The following is a 20,787-nucleotide window of genomic DNA, read 5'->3' as shown; positions in this document are numbered from 1 at the left end:
TTTGACCTCCTATTCACCTTTGACATCAGCTTGGACAGCACATGTGGTGTGAAGCCAGTCCCCAAACACAATGAACCCCTCCTCCCTTCTCCCGGTGCCACTGACCGCATTTTCCCAGGGATACCAGGGGGCTGGGAGCCGTTCGCTGGTGCTCATCCTGGCATCTCCACTGTCTGGCAGATGTCATGTGCCCAGTAGCCTTCAATAACTGTTGGATCAATGGGCCGGGGAGAGACTAGCTTATGTTCCTGATTATACTACGGGATGTAAACAGCCGCTGGACAAATGACCACTTACTGGGAAAACAGCATTTGCGTTTACCAGTTCACATTGTGGTTCTTTTTGAGAACACAGGGTATAAATTTTAGGGACACTGGACTTCTCCTAAGTAACTAGCAAGTTTCCCTCTTGGCTGGAAATGACAGAACATGCAGGCCTCTCCAGCCACTGTGCCAAGTCTCCTGCTGGGGCATTTGGTATATTATTTTTACCACCTATTTATTTTACTAAGCTACTCTTACCTTTCATTGTGCCTTATCTGCTATTACTTATTTTAAAAATTTCATTGTAGCAGATTAATTTAAGGAAGTTGCCTACAGTCCTTTTTGGAATTGGGTGGCCATGGGGGGAGGTGATTTTAAAAAAGAGTTCAATGCAATTTTTGCATTATGCATATTATATTGCATTATAATCTAAGAAAGTTGGAGATGTGTATGATAACTCAGTATCAGCGGGCATCACCCAGGAGTGGTTTTGTTCCCCAGAGAACACTGGGCAATGTATGGAGACATTTTTATTGTCACAACTGGGTGGGGGGTGCTAGTGGCTACAGATAGAGGCCGGGGAGGCTGCCCCACAGCAGAGAATTATCCGGCCTGAACGTCAGCTCCGTGTTAACCAGAATCCTGGACCGTGTCTCCTCGATTGCATTGTCCCAGACAAGGGAAGCCTGGGACGTCCACATGCAGGGCACAGTTAGTGGGAGGTGTGGAGGGGACAGTTACCGGGAGGTGTGGGGGGGCCTTTCCAGCCAAAACCACCAGCCCCGGCAAGCGGCTCTTCGTTCTGAAACGCCCCTCCGGAAGGGGGCGGTGATATTACCGTCTTCTTTGCACTTTTCCATATTTTTCAAATTTTCTATCATGGGAGCGGGGAGAAGGTCTGGCCTCAGAGAGGCAGGCGAGGCCCATGGTGGGCCTCGTGGGGAGTTTGGGTTCATTCCCGGCACCATGGGGAGAAACACAAATGAGGCGAGGGCTGGTGTCTGGCTGGCATGGCACAGGCCCAGGCCACACCTCTGGACCCTCCCATGGTGACAGCTGGGTGGGGATGGCAGTGGGAGCTGGATGGTCTCCTCACCTGCTCTATACACAGCCACTGTGTGCCTTTAAACATTTATTTATTTTTTTTAACAGCAAGGGTTGAGTTTGGAGGACAAGGTGTGGTCCCTCCCTGCCTCCTCTCTGGGGCTGTCCACCGTCCTCACCCCTCATTCTCATCTCCTCCAATGTGTCCCCTCCTCTTGGCCCGGAAGGTTCTTCCCCACGTCTTCAGATGGTCCCCCTCTCAGACGGTTCCGTCTCGGCTTCCCTGCCACCCTGCTCTCTTTCTCGCCCTGCTTCACTGGCTTTGGGCAGCTGCCGCTACTGGAACGTGTTTTCCTGCATGTTTGCTTTTTCTCTGCCCCCCACTGGGACGCAGCCGCCATGAGGGTGGGGCCTTGGGGAGTTGGTCTGCCGCATCTCCAGGACCCCGCCCCGTGCCGGTGCCAAGGCGGCTCTCAACGAACGTTTGCTGAGTGCAGGAAAGGCACCAACGACTACCCCTAAAGGCACAGAGTCTCCCTGTTGAAACAATTCCGTCAGAATTAGGAGTTCAGCTATGGCCAAACTGGCTGATCCTTTGTCCTTCCTTCCAGCTGGATCCAGAGCACAAAGCCTTAAAAACTCTGCCATCTAATGGACTCCCGGCAGAAGTGTCTCGTTCTTTGAAACACAGCCACATGTTCAATGGGCTGAAGGACTAGACACACTGTCCACCGGAGAAAATGTCAAAGGAGCAGACCTGGCCTCCATCCTACTCTCCAGAGATCAGCTGGATGACCCCTGGCACCTGTCTCCGATGGAAGCCAAGGATCTAGGATTGCCAGATAGAATACGGGACGCCCAGTTAGGTGTGAACTTCACATAAAGAGCAACTTTTTAGTATAAGTATGTCCCAAATATTGCATGAGACATATGTATAGAAAAAAATTATTTGTTCTTTATCTAAAATTCAAACATACCGGGGCACCTTGTATTTTCACTTGCTACATTTGGCAACCTTACAAGGATGGGGTGGGGAGGGTCCGCTCTGGCCGAGTGGCTCTGACAAGGGCTTGTCCCTGGGAGGCACAGGAAATAGTGTTCCAAATTTGCAATCTATAGGGATTTATAAACGAAAACCCCAGCCAGCTCTCCGGCTCTGTGATCACTTTCTCAGGTGAGCGACTGGGCCGCTGTCCCAGGTGCTGAATCCAAAGACAAGTGAGCCAAACGGAAAGATTGTCCTTTCGAGGTTCCCAGACAATTGAGACCTACAAGCCCATCATTTGGAGGACACAGGGGACATTTAATTCAGAGCCTTTGCTATCACAGTTACAGTTCAATGCAACCAATTCAGGGGCCACTTACTAAGAACCACTTCTCATGAGGACAGCCCAATGTAAGGACACAACGGAGGGAGCGCTTCTTTGTCCCCAGAATGCGACCCAGGTTCTGTTCCTGCTGCCACATGGATTTGTTGTTAGAGATGTGGAATTAAGGTATCGTCACGAATTCATGTTTAGTCAACCCTGAATAACTAATTGGTCTCAATGAGGCTGCAGGAGACAAATGAAAGAGCACATTGACCTCTTTCACAAAGTTTCTTCCAGAAACCACATTCTTTTTCCACGAAGAATACACCAAACGCTTAATGGTGCTTGTTTTTGGATAGGATAGGACAATTGCAGACTTTCACATTCTTCTTTTGTACATTTCTATGTGGCTGAAACCCGACTTCCCGCCCCACCCCCTGCCCAGCCCTTACCGATACTTCATGCCCGTGCGCCGGGCGGTGCAGCCGTCCAGGGAGAGGCCGTGCATGCGGAGGAAGCTCTCCATGTTCCTGGCATGGGCGGCCGCCCGCACCTCCCGCAGCCGCTGCAGCTCCAGTGTGTCCGTCTGGCGGACGGGGTGCAGGGCCCAGTCAGAGTGGCACCTGCTGCTCACGCTCCGCAGGCTCTCACTGTACGTCATGGACAACATGGTGCCGCCGGCCCTGGGAGCTGCCACCGTCCAGACGGTGATGGTTAGAGAGCGTGCTGGTGCCCCGGTGCCCCAGGCTGCGTGGCTGGCCCCAGGGAGGGGGCGGCTGCAGCCAAACATCCTCCACCTAGAGCCGCTACCAAGGGGTCTTGGTGCCTGGGAATGGGACCTGGCCCCCGGATGTGAACGCTTGTTGGCATAAGAGTCTCCGTCCTCAGAGTGGCGCTTGCTGGGAACCCTGGCTAAGCCACCCTCCTCTGCCCCCTGCGTCCGTGAGACAAGCACAGGCAAAGCTGCATTGCTGGCAGGAGAGCGCCCTCCAAAGTGTTCCACGTAGAACGGGAGCGCAGAGCGCATGCTGAGCCCGAGCCCCAGTGCCGAGCGACAGTGGTGCCATCCTGTGGAGACGGAGGTGCCACGTCACGGTGCTCTCACTGGTGGTGCCTGGGGTAAAACTGGCTGGAGAAGGAGCACAAGGCACACCTGCCGCCAAAGCAAACCTGGTGTGATGCCAGGCAGGCCCTGTTTGCCCACAGCCTTGTAGAGGGAAACGCCGCCCGCCCGGCAGTCCCCGCTAGCCGGAAGCACCCCGCACCAGCAGGGGTCTGCGGGCGTCATGCTTTGTGCCACAGCAACACTGAGCAGAGTGCACGCAGGGAGGTGGAGGGTAACTTGAGGGTACTTTCAGGGAAATTTCAAAGCTTGCGTGTTGAGGCCCGTTGCTAAAGAGTCATCCTGATGATGAATGCGTGCTCTTGGAAACTAAAAGCAACATAAATGTCCATCCATAGGGAAACTGGTCACAGAAGTGACAGTCCATCCATATGGTGGGAATTTGTGCTGCCATCAAGAATGAGGCTGTCCTGAGAGACAGTGGTCAGTTAAGGGAAAACCAAAAGGCCAGCAGACAACACGTGCATCCAGATGCTACCACTGGGGTTAATTCATGTACATAAAAGCGAGTGAATCCGTGAGGGCAGCATCGTGGCTGTGCGTCCACATCCTGTGCATCTGAGACTGGGCAACAAGGACATGGTGGCGGGCACAGGGCAGAGGGGTCTATGATCCAGCAACCCCACCCCACCTGACCAAAGCCTCTGCTCGGCCCAGATGCCTGCACAGCGGCCCTGGCATCGTCTCCAGGGAGAAGGTGCAGACCACTTCCACTTGGTTAGCGACAGAGTGGGATCCTGGACCCCCGCCCTGGGAGCTGGAAGGGAACCAGCACTGCCCTCACCTCTGCCCCAAGAGAGAACCACTTCAGTTATCCCTGGGAAGGAGCTGGGGGGCTGTGCTGGAGCTGAGGCAGCCGCAGAGGCTTGGGCGGGGTCCTTAAGCGGGGTTGAGGTGCCCAGGCCTGGTCCCTTCCCCGCGTGAGCTCCGTGGGGTCTGCCTGCTCAGTTTCTCCAGGGCTCAGAGGAAGGGCCCACAAGGGGCAGGGGTTTGAGATGAGCCCTGCGTGCTGGGGTCCTTCCAGAATGGGGACCAGCCTGGCCGACCTGCGACCGCTCGACCTGCATGTGCACCTGGGGGGGGCGACCTCCAGGAGCCCTGCAGCTGCCCTTCTACGGAGGCTTCGCCGCAAGTGTCTGTCTGGTTCTCGCTCACAGACACTGTCCTTCACGTCTGCCTGTCCCGCCCAGCATGGGCCTGGCTCAGAGCCTGGAAATGCTTGTTGAACGAACGTGCGATCTAGGCAGGGAGGCGGGCTCGGAGAGCAGCCGAAGAGAGACCAACGGGCAAGGAGACCCCGGGAAGTGCCACAGGGCGTTAGGGGAGCAGCATCCACACAGGCCGGGCAGCCCACATCTCCCGGGGCAGGCGGCTGTGCCCAGGGCTCACAGCCGGCACCTCTGTCTGGCAGGCACGGCCCGGGGGCTCCTGCAGGTCCCAGCAGACCCTCCACCCCTGCCCGACATCACACGTCTCCTTCCTGCTGTGATCTCTCCCCATCAGCATCGGCTGTGCACAGCCTTTTCTAAGTGTCTGAGTGTTGCATTTACTCCCCTGAAGGTTGTCCAAGGGGGTAGGGAACCTTCTGCCTGCTGCCACTGCTGCCTGCTCGGTGTCCCTCATGCACAGAGGAGGGGCTCAGATACTTGTCAAACGTCAACCAAGGCCCGGGCTTTAAAAAGCCAACCAGGGGCTGTAGCTGGGCGTTTCCTGGCAGTGCCTGGACAGCATCTGGCCAGGGACCGGGCTGGCTCCCTGACTTGGGCCTGGTGGCACTTTGCAGGTCACCCTCTCTTGGAGAGGTGGTTTCCATAGCAGGACTTGCCTCACCACGGCTCATATCCATGGGGACTGTGTGGCTGCAGGACCTCTGGGCGCTCAGGCAGGCGGGGGCCCTGGCACGAAAAGCCCTGCATTCCCGGAGAGTCACTGTGGAGCCAGCAGAGGGGCCTGGACTCCAGGGGAGGTTTGTCTTAGGAAAATGTGGCCCTGGACACCCGCAGGCAGCAACCCCAGCTCCCTCTCCCTGCCTGCTGGCCGCCACTCCCCTCCGTGCAAGCACACATCAGGCAGCTCATAAGGTGGCCGCGTGGCCGGCTGCCAGCCTGTGCGGTGCGAGTGGAGGCCAGTCCTCATTTCCCGGGGGCCTGTGTTCACAGAAGGCCAGATGGACGAGCAGCCCCAAGCTGTGGGGCTCTTCCCGAAAAGCAGGACCCGCCTCGGACATGCAGCCGGGCCGAGATCAATAGCCATTAGCTTTCAAGATATTGTCCACAAGAGCAGCCGGCTCTGGAATACAGCCAAGGCCCCAGGGGCGGGAGGACAGTGTGGCTAAGTGCCCGGGTTTGGGACAGGGGCAGACTGGCTGTCACCCATTCATGGTGAGACCCAGGGAGGCACTCTGACAGCTCCCGAACTCCGTCTCCATGTCTGGGAGGTGGGGTGGGCACAGGCCTGTCACACCAGGCTGCCGTGGGCTACGTGAGATGCACCGCTGGGCACCTGGGCAGGAGCTGGTGACGTGGGCAGGACCACACCTCATGGGTGACGTGGGATACGACACCACTCATGATACATGCCATGGAGAGAACAATGCACACCCAGGGGCCGGCAGGCAGTGTGGGCCTCTCTGAGAGGGGACACATGGCCACAGGTCACAGAGACAAGTGAGCCATGGAGGTGCCAACTCTCACCAGAACATGTTTCATAGGAGAAAACACAGAAGTTAATAACGACCCCTTCTCGCAGAGGACACGCACGCTCCTGACAAGATGGGTGGAGGGCAGAGTTTGGAGACCCGGGTAGGAAAAGCGAAAGGGGACAGGAAAGAATGGGCCTTGGTGACCCCTCGGCCAGGTGGCCAGGACCTGGAGGGCGTCCCTCGCTGTGGGGGCTGTGGCCTCCTGGCTTGTGATCTTTCCTTGTAGCTCATCTCACGGCCCTGGGAGCAGACCTGAGGGTGGGGCCCCCGCAGCAGGGAGGGAGCCCAAGGCGTGTCCCCGTGGTGCAGGGCTAGGGGTCGGGCAGGGCATTCTCAGGCAGAGCAGTGGGGAGTGGGTGAGCATGGTGGCCCCTGGTGCAGGGTGGGGGGGTGAGAGGTCTAGTGCCACAAGGGGTCCACAGCCATGCACAGCGGGGACCCCCTACAGACCTGAGGGGACATGACCCTGGGAGGGAGGAAGGACGGGTGTGTCAGAAGGCACAGGGGTCTCTGACAGTTACCAGCGCTACCCAGGACTGTCCGGGAGCAGAGGACAAAGTCCAGCTCCCCTGGATGTGCAGCTTTTCTTAAGGTGACTGTAGCAGGGTCAGGTCCTTGCACGAGGGATCCCAGGTAAGACATTGTTGGGGCTTTTGCCTCGGGCCCCCTGCGTCTCCTGAGCTCAAAAGCATAGTGACCCAGACCTCTGATTTGAAATATTCCAGGTTCCAACTGCTTTCTAGAGAGAGGTTCTCCCTGACACCTCCCACCATCCCAGTCCTGAGAAGAACGAGCCCCCTCCCCTCTCCTCGGTAGTCATTGCTAATTATGCGGCACTTACAAGTTCTTTCCTGGGCTGGGGCCTGCCTTTTGCGAATCTATTCTTGTAGACTGGGGGGCTCTGGGGAATTCATGTGAATTAACACCGTGACATGGAAAAATGAAACGGCGACGTTAACCTCATTAAGCAGGAGGAATCGCTACCTCCCTGAAGAGTCTTCTACCTGGAATCTCTGAATTGCAGTCTGCTTACTGAAAGCTAGCAAAGCACAAGTCAGGAGATTGAGAAGGAATCCTGAACATCTCTTCCAAGCGGTGACACCTGTCTACGCATCACAGAGACCGGCCAACGTCCTCGAGAGCGGAAATGGGAGGGAAGGTGTGACCATTCCGGGCATCAGCGCAAGACCAAAATCACGTTCGCTCAGGGACAGTCAGCAAACCAAGACCCAAACAAGCAGCCCCCGGCTCCCCCAGGCACGTGCTTCCCGGACAGACTTTTCAGAAAGCCACCAAACCGCCCTGACAGCCTCTGGGCAAAATGCAAAAATGCTGAATCTTAATCAATGGTGAACGGAGGGGCTTGTGCTGGTGCCTGGTCTCGGCAGACAGGGAGAGCCAGCCCTCGGCAGGTCCAGCGGCGGTGGCGGCGGCGGCGGCGGCGGTGAGCAGGCTCGGGCTAGGAAGCATCTGTGTCACCCGGATGCTGCCAGGAGAACCCACCCCGCCCAGCACAGCCCTCTCAAGCCACCCAGGGCCATCTGTGTCCTGAGGTTCTCCGCTTTGGGAAAATGCAGAGGCTCTAATTTCAGATCAGCCGAAGGCATCCCCAAATATCGTCCTGTCATTTTAGTTCCCGAGGACGCTGCCCCAGGCAGCATCCCCCGAAGAAGGTGCCTGGGGCTGAAGGGACAACTCACCTGCGTCTGCCGGTGTCTGCTCGGTAAAAAGGCCACAGTCTAGTTTATTAGGGATCACCAGGCGCTCTACAGACCTGGTGCAGCGGCTTTTTCATTAGGGAGTGTCGCTGCGGGACGTCAGAGGCAATTGGCCGACGAGCCGAGTCCCACCACGGTGGAGTTTTGAGGCGGCGAGTCCATTAGCTCTATTAGGGCGTTTTCATCTCAGCAAAGGAGGCTGAATTATTCACGAGCGCCTCTTCCCCTAAAAGCTTGGGAAGTGCAGTTCCCCAGTGCAGCCTGGCAAGGCCGATGCCTGGCATGAAGGGTTGGGGTACAGCCCAAGGTGGGGGTCCTGCCCTTCCCTCGGGCCCACCCTCACTGCCTCCAGCGGCCCTGCATGCCAGACACGGCCCCTCGGAACCGCAGGTGGAAAGGGGCAGGCCTTGTATTTGAGTGGGGGACGGAGCTTGCAGCCTCCAAGTCCCACCCCATTCTGAACTGTGTCTGCAGCGGGGGAGCCAGGGTCCCCACGGCAGGGGACCACCTCCCACAGCAAAGGGGGTCTAGAGAGGCCTCAGCACATGAAGACGCTCCTCCTCCCCTCCGCCGGGATGTACCCCAGATTGGAATATCCTGTATTGCCAGTACCTATAAATGGCAGGAACGTTCCAGAAGCCTGCTGTTTGGACACCACACTGCTACTCCCTCCAGGCAGGGGCACAAGAGCCATTCTTCACGGCACACATCCTGACCCGGGGTTTGGGAACTGCTCTGAGACAACACCACGTGAGGCCGAGCTTGGGGCTAAACGCTCAGCCCAGCCCAGGGTCGTGACCTCTAAGGGACTGTGTGCCATCCCAGGATGCCTAAAAAGTCTCAGTGCGACGTTATATTCCGTCTAGGAAAGTGCACCAGTCCGTGTGGGATGCTGGATGGGGCCGGAGTTGTCTGTCCTGTGTCAGATGAACAAACAGTGGCGGCTGCCACTGGGGGGGCGGGGGTGGGGACAGGAAATCAGTGCCCCAGACGCGAGTAGAAGGTAAATGGAATGGGCAGCCAAGAGAGGACTTGGGATCCGGGGAGCCTGGCACTGGGCTACCACCCGGGCAGGCCTCAGCAGCTGACCCGGGATGGTTCTCCCCCAAAGGCCCAAGCCCATCCATCAGCTCACCTCTCCTCGCCACCCTATAGGTGCCCTGAGCCTCACTGCTGGTGGCGGCATCAGCCTAACAGGCTCTGAATGACGCCTCCCTTCTCCCCGGGCCACCACCCCTCCCTGTCTCGGTCAGCAGCCATGGACCCACCACTCCTCCCTGTCTCGGTCAGCAGCCATGGACGTGGCTTCCAACGCCCTCTCCTCAGGCCCGGCGCCTTCATTCTCTCCTTGAGGCTCCTGCAGCTCCGCCCCTCTTCCCCCGTCCTGGGCTTTGTCTGGCCTCACTACACTCGGTCCCCCTGCTACTTCCTCACTACTGCAGGGCTCTGACCCTGCCCTGCTCACACACCACAGATGGCTCCCCAGTGCCCTCCGAAGCCCCTTCACTTGGCATTCAAGGCCCTCCCTAGTCCGACCCCAATCCTCCTCCACTCTGGCCTCTCACTCTCTCCACCATATCCCTGATGGCTCCATCTGGGTAGTCGCCACTTCCTGTTCTCTGTGCACACCTCCAAGTTGTGGTTCAGGCTGTCATATCTACTGGAATGTTCTTCCCAGTTTCTGCATTGAAGCCTTCAAGGCCCAGCTCAAAGACTCCCTGCTGCCTTCTGCACGAAGCCTTCCCGGCTCTCCCAGCTGGCTGTGGTCACCCCCTCGTCAGACCCCAGCAGCTTTTTGGGCTTCCCCCGTGACATGCTTGGTCTCCTAGATACTGTCAGAGTTATTCGGGTTCTGGGGTGGACTGCGTGACTGTTCCCAATCCCGTACTCCTCTCTGGACCCACAACCTTTGCCACGTGACTTTGAAGTTCTTCCTATCGGTGGGGGGAATATATTTTCCTGCCCCTTGACTTTGTGCTTGCTTTGGCCAAAAGCATGTGAGCAGAGGTGACAGTGTTCTGGTCCCACCCACAGGTCTTAGGAGACACTGCATGCTTCTGCTGTTCCTCCAGCACTTCTGCCAGGGGAAGAATGTGGCTGGGATAGGCCCTGGTTAAGAAGGATGGAGAACAGCTGGACCAAACCTGCAGCTGGGAGACAAACCTAGCCTAGATGAGCTGACCCTACTCAACCACAGACACGGAAGCAAGAAATGACAATAGTTGCAAGGCACTGAGTCTGGGCTTGTTTGTTACACAGCATTTGGTGGATAGCTAGCTGATATAGTGTCTTACCTCCCTTCTTCCCTGGGAGCTGCTTGGGGCACCTGTGCCACTAGAGGGCCAGGCTTAAATAACTTAAGCATTCGATAGCCATGTTCAGTGCTGTGCAAGCACTGGAAGTGGTGCCCAGTCTGTTGACCCGCAAAGATCCCAGCTCTTAGAGGCCATCACCAGAGGCCCACAATAGACACCTGAGCGTCCACGTGAAGAATCTACATGAGGATCCAAAGGGCAGGACAGCTTGAGCCCGTGGGTACCAGAACACGGAGCTGAGAGGCTGAGAGGGAGGGCAGGGAGGTCCTCTGGGGATGTGGGTTCTCATCCAGAGGGTCCCCCAGGGGGTGGACAACAGGTTGCAACTGTGGGGTTCCGAGGGCCAGCGAGTGGGGTGGAAGACTTGCACCTCACCTCGGTTACACCAGACAATTTACTTGCCCTCCTATGGGCGAGGCCCTTTGAGCTGTCTGGTGTGTACCCTGGATTTTCCTGCCTGCTCTTCTGACCTCACCCCTCCCCTTCCAAGCACCAAGGCGGCCCCAGGCTCTCTGAGGACGCGGTTCGGGTGCACGTTTGACTACACCGGTCAAATGCTCTGGGACGAACACCGCACATTCAGCAGGATAGTTATGCCATCACACACACACACATGATGATATAGACATTTCATCCAGTAAGAGCATTTCAAGCCCAAGTTCACATCTAGCCAACATTTCAGTAGAGTCAAAGAGTTGGCCATCTCTTCAGAGCTGCCCGGAAGGAGTGAGAGTGCCCAGGGGGGTGCCGACGCGGGCACAGGTTGCCCTGAACCCCCCGGCCACAGGCGCCCTCGAGTGCCCAGGTTGCGGGGGAGGGCAGAGCCCCGTGGGAATCCAGTGCCAGTCCTCCCACCCACTGACCGAGACTCTCGGTGCATCAGCAGCAAATGCCCCCGAGCGCTGCCACCCGGGGGTGTGTAGGACGGAGGGCAGCTGGTTCCAAAGAGAGACCGCCCAGGCCTGCACGCCAAGGTGCGGCAGCACACGAGGGGCCTGCTGCCGAGAGCCGCGCGATTCCCCTCGAGTCCCAGGCTGGGGGAGCTTGCTGACCCGCGGGTTCCGGGCAGCCCCGACATTTCACTTCCTAGAGTCAGAGGCGGCACCAGGAAGGTGAGGGAGAGGCAGTCCAGAGGGAGGAATGGACTTTGCCTGTGGGTTTGAGCTGGTTTGGAACTTACAGAGCTCTCAGGTTCATCAAAGGTGACGCCTTCTTGGGGGTGTACGCTTCCAATGGGACTTGGATCATGGTGAGGGGACGACACGGTGACATCATGCTTCCCCGTGGGTGAACTAGCAAACCAGGTGTTTCCCTGGCCTCTAGACGCCCTGTCCCGCTGGGGCGGTCTCTCAGCAGCTCGAACCCACAGGCAAAGGGCGGAACGACGGGCTCACCACGTCGTCCTTTGCTCTGAAAACGGAAGGAGCAGGAGCCGGCGACCCCATCCCACCCAGGGCTGGTGACTGAGGTTCGATGGCGACTGGGATGGGAGCTAAGCAGTTGTCAGAAGTCTATCTGCTCAAATCAAAGCAAACTGCTGTAGATCAACACACACAATAAACCGGACTTCACATTTCTCATGGGGACGTGCTCCGTGGGCAGGCGCCGACAGAGCCTGGGGCTTGTCCGAGGGGTTTGTTTCAGAGAAAACAGCAGCACCTGCTCGGGGTGGGTACGGACCTCCCACCCACGCCCCTGCCTTCAGCCTGCCGGGTTTAGAGAGAACGAAGACTCATTACCTGTAAAACTGGAGCTGTCTTTTGGGACTCCCATACCGAGTACTTCCGACAGCAATGGAGGAAAGAGAAAAAAGGAGAGGGAGAGAAGACAGTCCACAGTTGGCATCAGCCCAGGGAGGTGCGGCTCAGGCAGCATCGCCGACATCCCGCAGCCCCGGGGCCCGCCCGCCGCTGCTCAGGCCCGTCTCCGCCCAGGAGCCAAACGCTCTGCAGCAGCGCCACCCGGCGGCCACGGCGCAGAGGCCTGGAGCCCGTTCCGACTGGACGCCAGGCATCCTTCCGCGTTGGCCCTATTGCCACGTGAACCCTGGGTGGGGGCCTGGGACTGAATATGCTTTAGGACATGCTTTATTAACGCTTCAGAGCCACCGTGGAAACCCTCCGGCCCAGAAGTGCAGGTCGGCCCGCGAGCTGCCAAATCTGCACGTGACACCCCCTCCTCTGTGGTTTCCGTAGCCCCCGGCTCTGGTTTGGGCCCCAACAATTATCTAGAAAGGACCAATGAGCCGCTGGTGTCCCGCCCATGCCCCAATCTTTCATGGGTTCTGTGCGCCATTCCTGGAGCTGGCGGCTCTCACCCAATGCCCTCCGTGCTGTGCAAACAGAAATGCCCAGAGCTGTGTTTGGAAGTGGCTTCCGTTAGGAGGACATCAGGGGTGCCCTGTGAGCATCTGGCCATCGCCACCCCTCTGGGCGTTGGGAAGTGGGCAGACACGGTTCCCAAAGGAGGCTGTAGCCTGGCTCCGGGCACTGGGGGACCTGGGGTACACGAGTGCAGCGTGTGTTGTGCCGCGAGGGCCTTGCGCTCACTCGCTGTCAGACCTCCCTGTTACCCTTGAACGAAATGTTTCAGAAGAGCCAGGGCCAAGAAAGGAGTCTCTCCTGGCTCATTCTCACTGGAAGAGCTTTGCTTTTTCTTTCCCCCTTTGGTTGTTAAAGCTTCTGTTCCTTTCCTGGAGAAAAGCTCACCGAGTACACCTAGCAGCTCCGTGAGAGGCAGAGCCCGTGGGGCCCCCTCAGTCCTTCCCTCATCCCAAGGGGAGGACAGTGGCTTTGGGGACCCCTCCTCAGAGGCAGAACGGACCCTGGGAGAGGGCTGGGGCAGGGGTAGGGGGGTCACCTGTAGAGCATCCCGGGGGAGCCCGTCTGCCGCTGGGAGAGCCGAGCTGGGGAGCCCGTTGTCGATTCTGGATACATGGAGCTGGCCTCACTTGTCCAGACCTGCTCGATTTTTCACGGAGGGAAAATTCTGGAAGAAAAAAGCAAAATGGGGAAGGAGAGGGTGGTGGTTAACATACATGAACCAGGTTTAGCCAGGAGGCCTGTGGTCGTAAAGGCCCAGAAGGCTGAGCTCACAGAGCATCTGTTTGCCCCCATCAGACAGATAGGCAGGCCCATGGGCTCAGATGGGGCTGGGATCAGGTACAGTGACTGTGAAGATTCCCCCTCCATCACCCCACACTGCCACCCGAGGCAGCATGGGGGTCCTTCTGCAGCTCCCTGACTGCTTTTGTGAAACCCTGGGAGGGGTTTCTGCGGCCCACGCTGTGCAGAAGAGACGGCCCCAGAGGGCACCTGCGCACTGACTGAGCTCCTGACTGCCTTCCCCTCCCAGGCGGAGGAACGGCTGTCCCCAGGGTCATTCTGACGCCTTTGCCTGGCCCTGACTCCAGCTCACTGTGGCCTCCTAAGCTTCTAAGACAGGCAGCACAGCAGGGGCCCTCCCCTCAAGTGTGGGCTGGGCCCGGTGACTTGCTTCTGACCAGCAGAAGTGACACAGGTTGTGACTTCTGTCTTGCTAGTGGCCGCTCCCTCCCTGGCTCTGATGGAGGAAGCTGCCCTGCTAGAGAGGCCCATATGGCGGGAACTGAGGGCAGCCTCTGGCCAACAGGCCCTGAGCTCTCAGTCCAAGAGCCCACAAAGAAGTGAGTCCTTCAAACAAAAGCAGATCCTTCAGCTACAGCTTCTGATGACAGCCCAGCCCTGGCCAGCACCTCAACTGCAGCTCAGGGCGGGGGTAGCAGGGGCGTCCCGGAGCAGCAGACCCAGCCCAGCTCTGCCGGAACGCCTGACCCACAGAAACCGCAAGATCACACACTGGGCTGTTTGGAGCTGCTAAATTTGTGGTTGTTACAGTGGCAATAGATAGTGCGTATGAGTGCCAGCATCCTGCTGTCCACTCTTCCCCCACTGCCCCCGGGCTGAGCCTCTCTCCCCCCGAGCCCTTGGGTTGCTTCCTAACTGCCCTCCTGCTCCCACTCAGCCCCACAGTCCCTGCCCCACCCACAGCCAGGGGCTTCTATTTTAACAGCAAATCTGGTGGGGGGGGCACCTTACTTCCTTCTTCCCCCCATGTCAGTGCTCCACCTCCCGACTCTCACCTCCGCCCCTTGCACGGGCCCCGCTCACGGCCTCACGGCCTCCTGTCTGTGGCACCTGTACTGCAGCCCTTCTCAGTGAGCTGCCCTACTGCCACGCTCAGGCGTCCCCTCCCAGCTCCCGGGACGATACTGGCCAGCCCTCTGCCTGCACACGGTCTGTGGTGTTCTGGTTCCCTCTCTGGATTGTGAGCTCCACGAGGGCAGGGGTTTCGCAGGTCTCACTCGAACAGGGCCTGGCTGCTGGAAGAGTGAGGTCCCCTGATGCAAAATCACGTGGTCCTGCAGCCATGGGCAGAGGGATTGCCTGGGCTCAAAACACAGACCGGGTGCGGTGGCTCACGCCTGTAATCCCAGCACTCTGGGAGGCCGAGGTGGGAGATCACTTGAGGCCAGGAGTTGGAGACTAGCCTTGGCAACATAGAGAGACCCTGTTCCTACAGAAAATTTAAAAATTAGCTGGGTGTGGTGGTGCCTGCCTATAGTCCCAGCTACTCAGGAGGCTGAGGTGGGAGGATCGCTTGAGCCCAGGATTTCGAGGCTGCAGTGAACTCTGATCACGCCATGTGCTCCAGCCTGGGTGACAGAGCAAGACCCCGTCTCTAAAAACAAAAGAAGAAAACAAAACACAGCCCTGCACACCCACAATGGCCCCGGAAATTGGTGGGTAACCAGACACTTATTCCAGCATCTGATCCGGAGCTTTGTCATCGGACGCTTCCTTTTTCCAAGAATGGTCACCAGGAAGCTGGCGTCCTCGATCACTCTCTGCAGCATGGATTTAGGTCCCACTAAAAACTGAGATCTCCTCTGGGTGAGGGTGTGAGCCTGAGTGTGGACCTGCTAGAAAAATGGGGATAGAAGACGCAGCGAAGATTCCACGCCATGATGACCTCAGAGGAAGTGACGGGGTTGGGAGGGTCCCCCCGAGTTTTACCCATAACGAACCACATTTAGAATTGAATGACGGAGGAAACAAAATGGACTGAGATCCGTATAATTTGTGCAGCGCCTCTCTGAAGACAGTGGCTGGTTACCCAGGTGGCTGAGGGACACAGACGGGAAACCATGGCCACAGAGCAGAGGGTGTCACAGAGCACTAGGCACAGGCCTGCTGGGAGTGGGGCTGTCACCATGGCCCATCTCCAGGGAGCCCCCCGTGGAGGATGCATAAACAAACATGGTCCCCAGGCCATGGGGAAGAATGGGAGGTAGGATGTCCCCACACAGGGTTGCAGAAGGACTTGGGGGCAGGATGCCTGTGCCCTTAATGGCCTGTCCCATAGCCCACTCTCTCCTCATTGGCTTTCCCTGAGCCCAGCTGCAGAGTGGTGGCACTCAGGGGTGTTCAACTTCTAGAATCACACGCTCATCTTGCATTTGAAAAGGTCTGGGGACCTAGAGTCTCTGGTTCCATGGATGTGGGCAGGGCCCAGGTAATGCTGATGCTACTGGCTCTGGGACTGTGCTGAGAGCCACTGGCCCGGAGGCCAGGTCCTAGACCAGCAGGCCAAATCCACCCGTTTTTGTAAATAAAGTTTTACTGGAACACCACCCATGCCCATTTGTTTACAAATTGCCTAAGGCTGCTTCTGAGCTACAACGGCAGGGTTGAGTAGTTGCAGCAGAGACTGGCTGGTTGGCAAAGCCTAAAATATTCACTATCTGGCCCTCTATAGACAAAGTTCGCTGACGCCTGCTTTGGGCCATTCTGTCTCCTACTCCCAAGGGGACAACTCCTGGCAACTCCTCTCCTTAAACCACCAACACTTCTCCCATCTCTCTCACCTCTGACCTTGCCACTTCCTAGTTCACTGAGGACACAGAAGCCACCAGAAGCCAACTTGCCCAGACCCACCCTCCAGCAGTCAGCACTCGAAGCTTTCTGCCCTCCCTCCCTCGGATGCCCAGATGAGCTGGCCACGCCGCGTCCACACCCTACTCAAGGGCGTCCTGCAGCCCAGTCCTCCTCCTCCATGAAGCCCCGTATCTGCACATGTGAATTATCATTCCTCCCGTCCCAGAAACAAAGAGCACAGTTTCTTGGACCCACTTCCTTCTCCCCTGTGGTACTATTTCTCTCCTTCCATTCACAGGAAACCTCCTTTAGAAGTCGTCCTTACTTGTCTGTATTCCTCTTCCTTTCGGCTCATGAACTGACTCAATCAGCCTCTCCCCGCCCTCACTCAGTGAAAGCCACTCTTGCCAAGGTTGCGGTGACCTGCCTCTTGCTAAGTCTGATGGCGCCCATGGTATTGGGGTGACAGTGGCACTGCCCGAGGTCCTCCTCGGCTCCTAGGACCCCACGCTCTCTGGCTGCTCCTTCTCAGCCCCCCGGCTGCTTCCTGCTCATCTCTGCGGCCACCCAGGATCAGGCCTGCAACCGCTTTTCTTTTTCATCCACACGAAGCCCCTGGTACTTCTGCCTGTCTCCTGGCTCTCAACTGTCACTATGCTGCACACCCCATGTTTATACCACACCCCGACCACTCCCCTGAGCCCCAGACTTGTTTATCCAACTGCCTGCATGGAGTGTCCGCAAGGACGCAGAACAAGTGCCTCAGATCCATGTGCTGGACCTGGAGCTCCCGCCCACCTGCACCCCTGTTCTTCCCACGGCCGCCCTCTCAGGCGCTCACTCCAAATTCCTAGGAGTCATCCGACTGCTTTCTTCCCCCCACATCCCGCATCCAATCATCACTGGGTTGGGACCCCACGCTCACCCCCATTCTCCACCTGCCACCAGCCCAGGCCTCCGCCTTCTCTCTTTGGCCTCATATAGCAGCTTCTAACAGGCCTCCCAGCCTCCACCTTACCCCTGGCAGTCTGCTTTACAGGGCCAGCGTGAACCTTCTAGAACATAAGTCAGACCATGCCATTACTTTGCTCAAAACCTTCCAATGGCTTCCATTCTATCCAGAGTAAGAATCCGAATCTCAGCAGTGGCCCCTGGGCCCCGCCCTGTGGGCCCCTTCGACCTTCCAACCTCACCCTTCATTGTGGCCCTTGCTCACTGCCCTGGCCACACTGGCCCCAGGGCTTCTGCCTTCCTCTTGCCTTCAGCCTCTGACCCCCAAGAACTCCCGGACTCCCCCTTTGCCTCTTCATGCCAAGGTCACCTTTTCAGCCAGGTCTTCCCTGGACACCTCATTGGAAATCACAAGCTGTGCCTCCCCACGCAGCCCAGTCCCTTCCCTGTACTATTTACTATTTTCTCCCAGCACTCTCACCTGCTCGCATGCTTCCACTATTTCCCGGCTTGTCCCCCCACCAAGATGCTGGCTCTGGGAAAGCAGGGAGTTTTGTCCGCAGCGCTCCCAGCTGTGCCAGGCACCTAGCAGACAGACACTCAGTAGGTATTTGTTGAATGAATGAATGGATGGACGAATGCTTCTGCAATCCAGCCTGCTGAAGGCCTGCAGAGAGAGGGTACCAGAGAGGCGGTGGTGCCTCTGCGGTCTGCCATTACCGCAGGCAGCACACCCCGCGGGGACGCTGGTGACAGGGCCTGCACGTGGAGTGAGGGCAGCTTTATCTGAAGGGTGCAATGCCTGCTCTGTCCAGTGGGGGCGCTCGGGGCAGCTACAAGTGCGGGGACGACAGGCAGCACTGGGCACACTTAGGGAGGCGTCCCCGGGGAGGCCGCCTGTCCCACTCCCCACCCCTCTCCTGGACTCCAAGAAGTGCTGACCCTGGGGTCAGGCTCCCTCCGCGCCAGCGGCCAGCTCCCCAGCCCACAGCCACAGGCGAGAGCTGGGCGCCCTCTGATGACCACTTTACAAGGAACAGCAGGTCGCCAACAGCGCCTGTTTCAGTCCTACCGGGCGCCCAGCAGCCCAGCCCACAACCTTCGCCACCTCCCAGGGGAGAGGGTTGGTGAGCTTTTCCCAGAGCCCCCGCTTTGCATTTCAGGACGCAGAGCCCTCCTCTGCGCTCTGCGCCGCCACTGTCCAATCAGGAGCGACTGCATCCACGGGCAGCCAATCCCTGTGCAGCCAACGTCCTGGTGGGGACCCTGGGAATCCCGGCTGGTGCGGCAGCTCCTTTACTGCGGAGGGCTGGCAGAGCCAAGCCGGGCGGCCTGGGACCCGACACCCCCCAGGCTCGGGAGAGCAGGCTTCAGACACCGTCTGACAGACCCAGACTCAGGAGCGGAGCCCAGCAGCTGACAGGGCGCAGGGCTCGGGGGCCAGGCTGCCCGTCCACAGCCTGGGTCTCTCCCGTCTCCTGCACTTCCACTTGGTCTGGGTGTGACCTTGACCAAATCTCCCCGATTTATAGCTGGAGGAACGGAAGCGCGAAGCATTACAAAGGCACGCGCAAACTTTCTCACGGAGCAGAGAAGCAAGGTGTGAGAACGCTTCCAACCCAGGAGGAGAGACGCTGAATAAATCCTAGCCCTTACGCTTCACCTGTTAGGCTGCGACCACAGGTGATCGAGGAAGGCTCCCATTTCCTTTCTTCTCGCCAACTTAATGTTTTGAAAACTCTCAGAAAAGTTGAAAAAGTCAGAATAGCAATAAACACCCATATGCTCTTCGTCCTAATCGCCAATTATGGCAGGCGTTCCCACTCCTCTCCTCTCTTTTCTCCTTCCTCTCTCCACACACACACACACACACACACACACACACACACATACGCACGCACGCACGCACACACGCACACACACATTTTCCTGAACTGTCTGAAAGTCAGGTGCAATCTCCTGAGCTTTACCGTAAACACTTCAGCACACATCTGAGAACCTGCCTTCCATAACCACAACACTGGGATTGCACCTAAGATAATTAATTCAGCATCACCTGATACACAGCCTTCACTTTCCCAGGTATTCCAAAATACCTTTTATAACTTTAAAAAAATCCAGGATCCAATCAAGGCTCACAAACGACATTGGTTATTTCTCTCTTAGTCTAGAAGCGAACCCTCCCCTACAACCACTACTTTTTCGTTTTTGTTCTTTGTGATGCTTGGGTTTTTTTTTTGAAAAGTTCAGGCTGTGTGTCTTGTAGAACGTCCCTCAGTTTTGATTTGTCTGATTGCTGCCTCGTGGTTAGATTTAGCTAAACCTTTTCGGTGAGGTTGTGTCTTTCTCATGCATCCAAGCAGGAGGCACGTGAGCATGAGCGAGTCTGTCCACAGTGGGAGGTCACTGGGTTAAGGTGGTGTCCACCAGGGCATGCCAGGGAGGGTTCTTGGAGGCTGTGTGACTATCCAGTTCCTACAACCTCTCAGTGTGGGTGTTTCTCTAGAAAGTTTCTCTAGAAAGGCCAACTATGTTGCCAGTTTGGGCTCTGAAGGCAGAGTTGGTGAAAGGACAGAAAGCTGAGTTCACAGAGAAAGAAAACACAACAAGGACTCCTTGGAGGTCTTAGACTGCTGTCAAAGCCACAGGCAGCCCCAGGAAGGCCTGGCTGGTCAGACTCTTTCAGGGACTGGCCAAAAGCCTGTGGGGCCCCTACTGTTCCTGGGACCCTGGGGAAAGCCTGGGATTGGCTGTGAGATTTGGGGTTGGCAGTTTTCTGGAAAAGTTGGACCCACAACATGATTTTAAGCAAGGCCAAGTACATTTACACAGGCAAGGAGGAAAAGCCTAGGATGGACAGGCACGGCAGACCAAGGCGAGGGGTCTTGCTGGGGACCTCCAGCATTCTCTCTCAGAGCCTCAGTTTCCTCATCTGCAGAATGGGGGCCCTGGCCTGCAGGACCACAATTTCTCTGTTGGAGCTAATGATAAATGGCTGTATTATTCTGGGGGCAAATTGCTCCAGGGTGTCTGAGTAGGGGCTTCGGGGGCTTTCTCTCTCTCTCTGATTCCTTTAGCCTCAGCATCAAAGACAGAATCTGTAGCCTGTCAGAGCCATCTAGAACTACCTGCACGAGACAGGAAGAATTCAGTGCATCCAGGAGAGAAAAGAAAACCTAAGCCAAGAAGCCACAGGAGGGTCAGACGGAGTCCAGGAGTAAGGACAGAGATGCAAAGTGACAGAAGACATTTTCTGATTTGGCCTGGTTGGGGGACAACCTGTCTTGGTTACCCAGCTGTTCTGGTTGACTGAGCTGGAGCCTGGTTTGCATAGGAGGGTATGAGGGTTCCTCACTTCTCCCAGTTTCTGTGTCCTTTGCTGCGTGACTCTGCTGCCTGTCCCCAACACACACACACACACACACACACACACACACACACACACAC

The 20,787-nt window shown here is 57.3% G+C and overlaps 1 protein-coding gene across 3 annotated transcripts in view; it reads right to left on the bottom strand.

Annotated features, from left to right (window-relative positions):
• LOC105821139 (voltage-gated potassium channel subunit beta-2) overlaps positions 1-20,787 on the bottom strand; it is a 62,786-nt gene that overhangs the window by 31,124 nt on the left and 10,875 nt on the right. Inside the window, exons 2-3 of one of the 3 annotated variants that reach the window (XM_012657788.1) lie at positions 13,334-13,462; positions 12,214-12,255 (exon numbers count right to left, since the gene is read on the bottom strand). In XM_012657788.1, the coding sequence (XP_012513242.1) occupies positions 12,214-12,255; positions 13,334-13,410 (119 nt within the window). In that variant the 5' untranslated portion in view covers positions 13,411-13,462. Of the gene's footprint in view, positions 1-3,069; positions 3,288-12,213; positions 12,256-13,333; positions 13,463-20,787 lie in introns of those variants that run through there. The other 2 variants (XM_012657805.1, XM_012657770.1) reach the window with 2 other exon arrangements.

This window comes from Propithecus coquereli, unplaced genomic scaffold (genome assembly GCF_000956105.1).
Source record: "Propithecus coquereli isolate 6110/MARCELLA unplaced genomic scaffold, Pcoq_1.0 Scaffold1152, whole genome shotgun sequence".
NCBI classification, from domain to species: Eukaryota; Metazoa; Chordata; class Mammalia; order Primates; family Indriidae; genus Propithecus; species Propithecus coquereli.
This window is presented reverse-complemented; position numbering and strand designations above follow the sequence as displayed.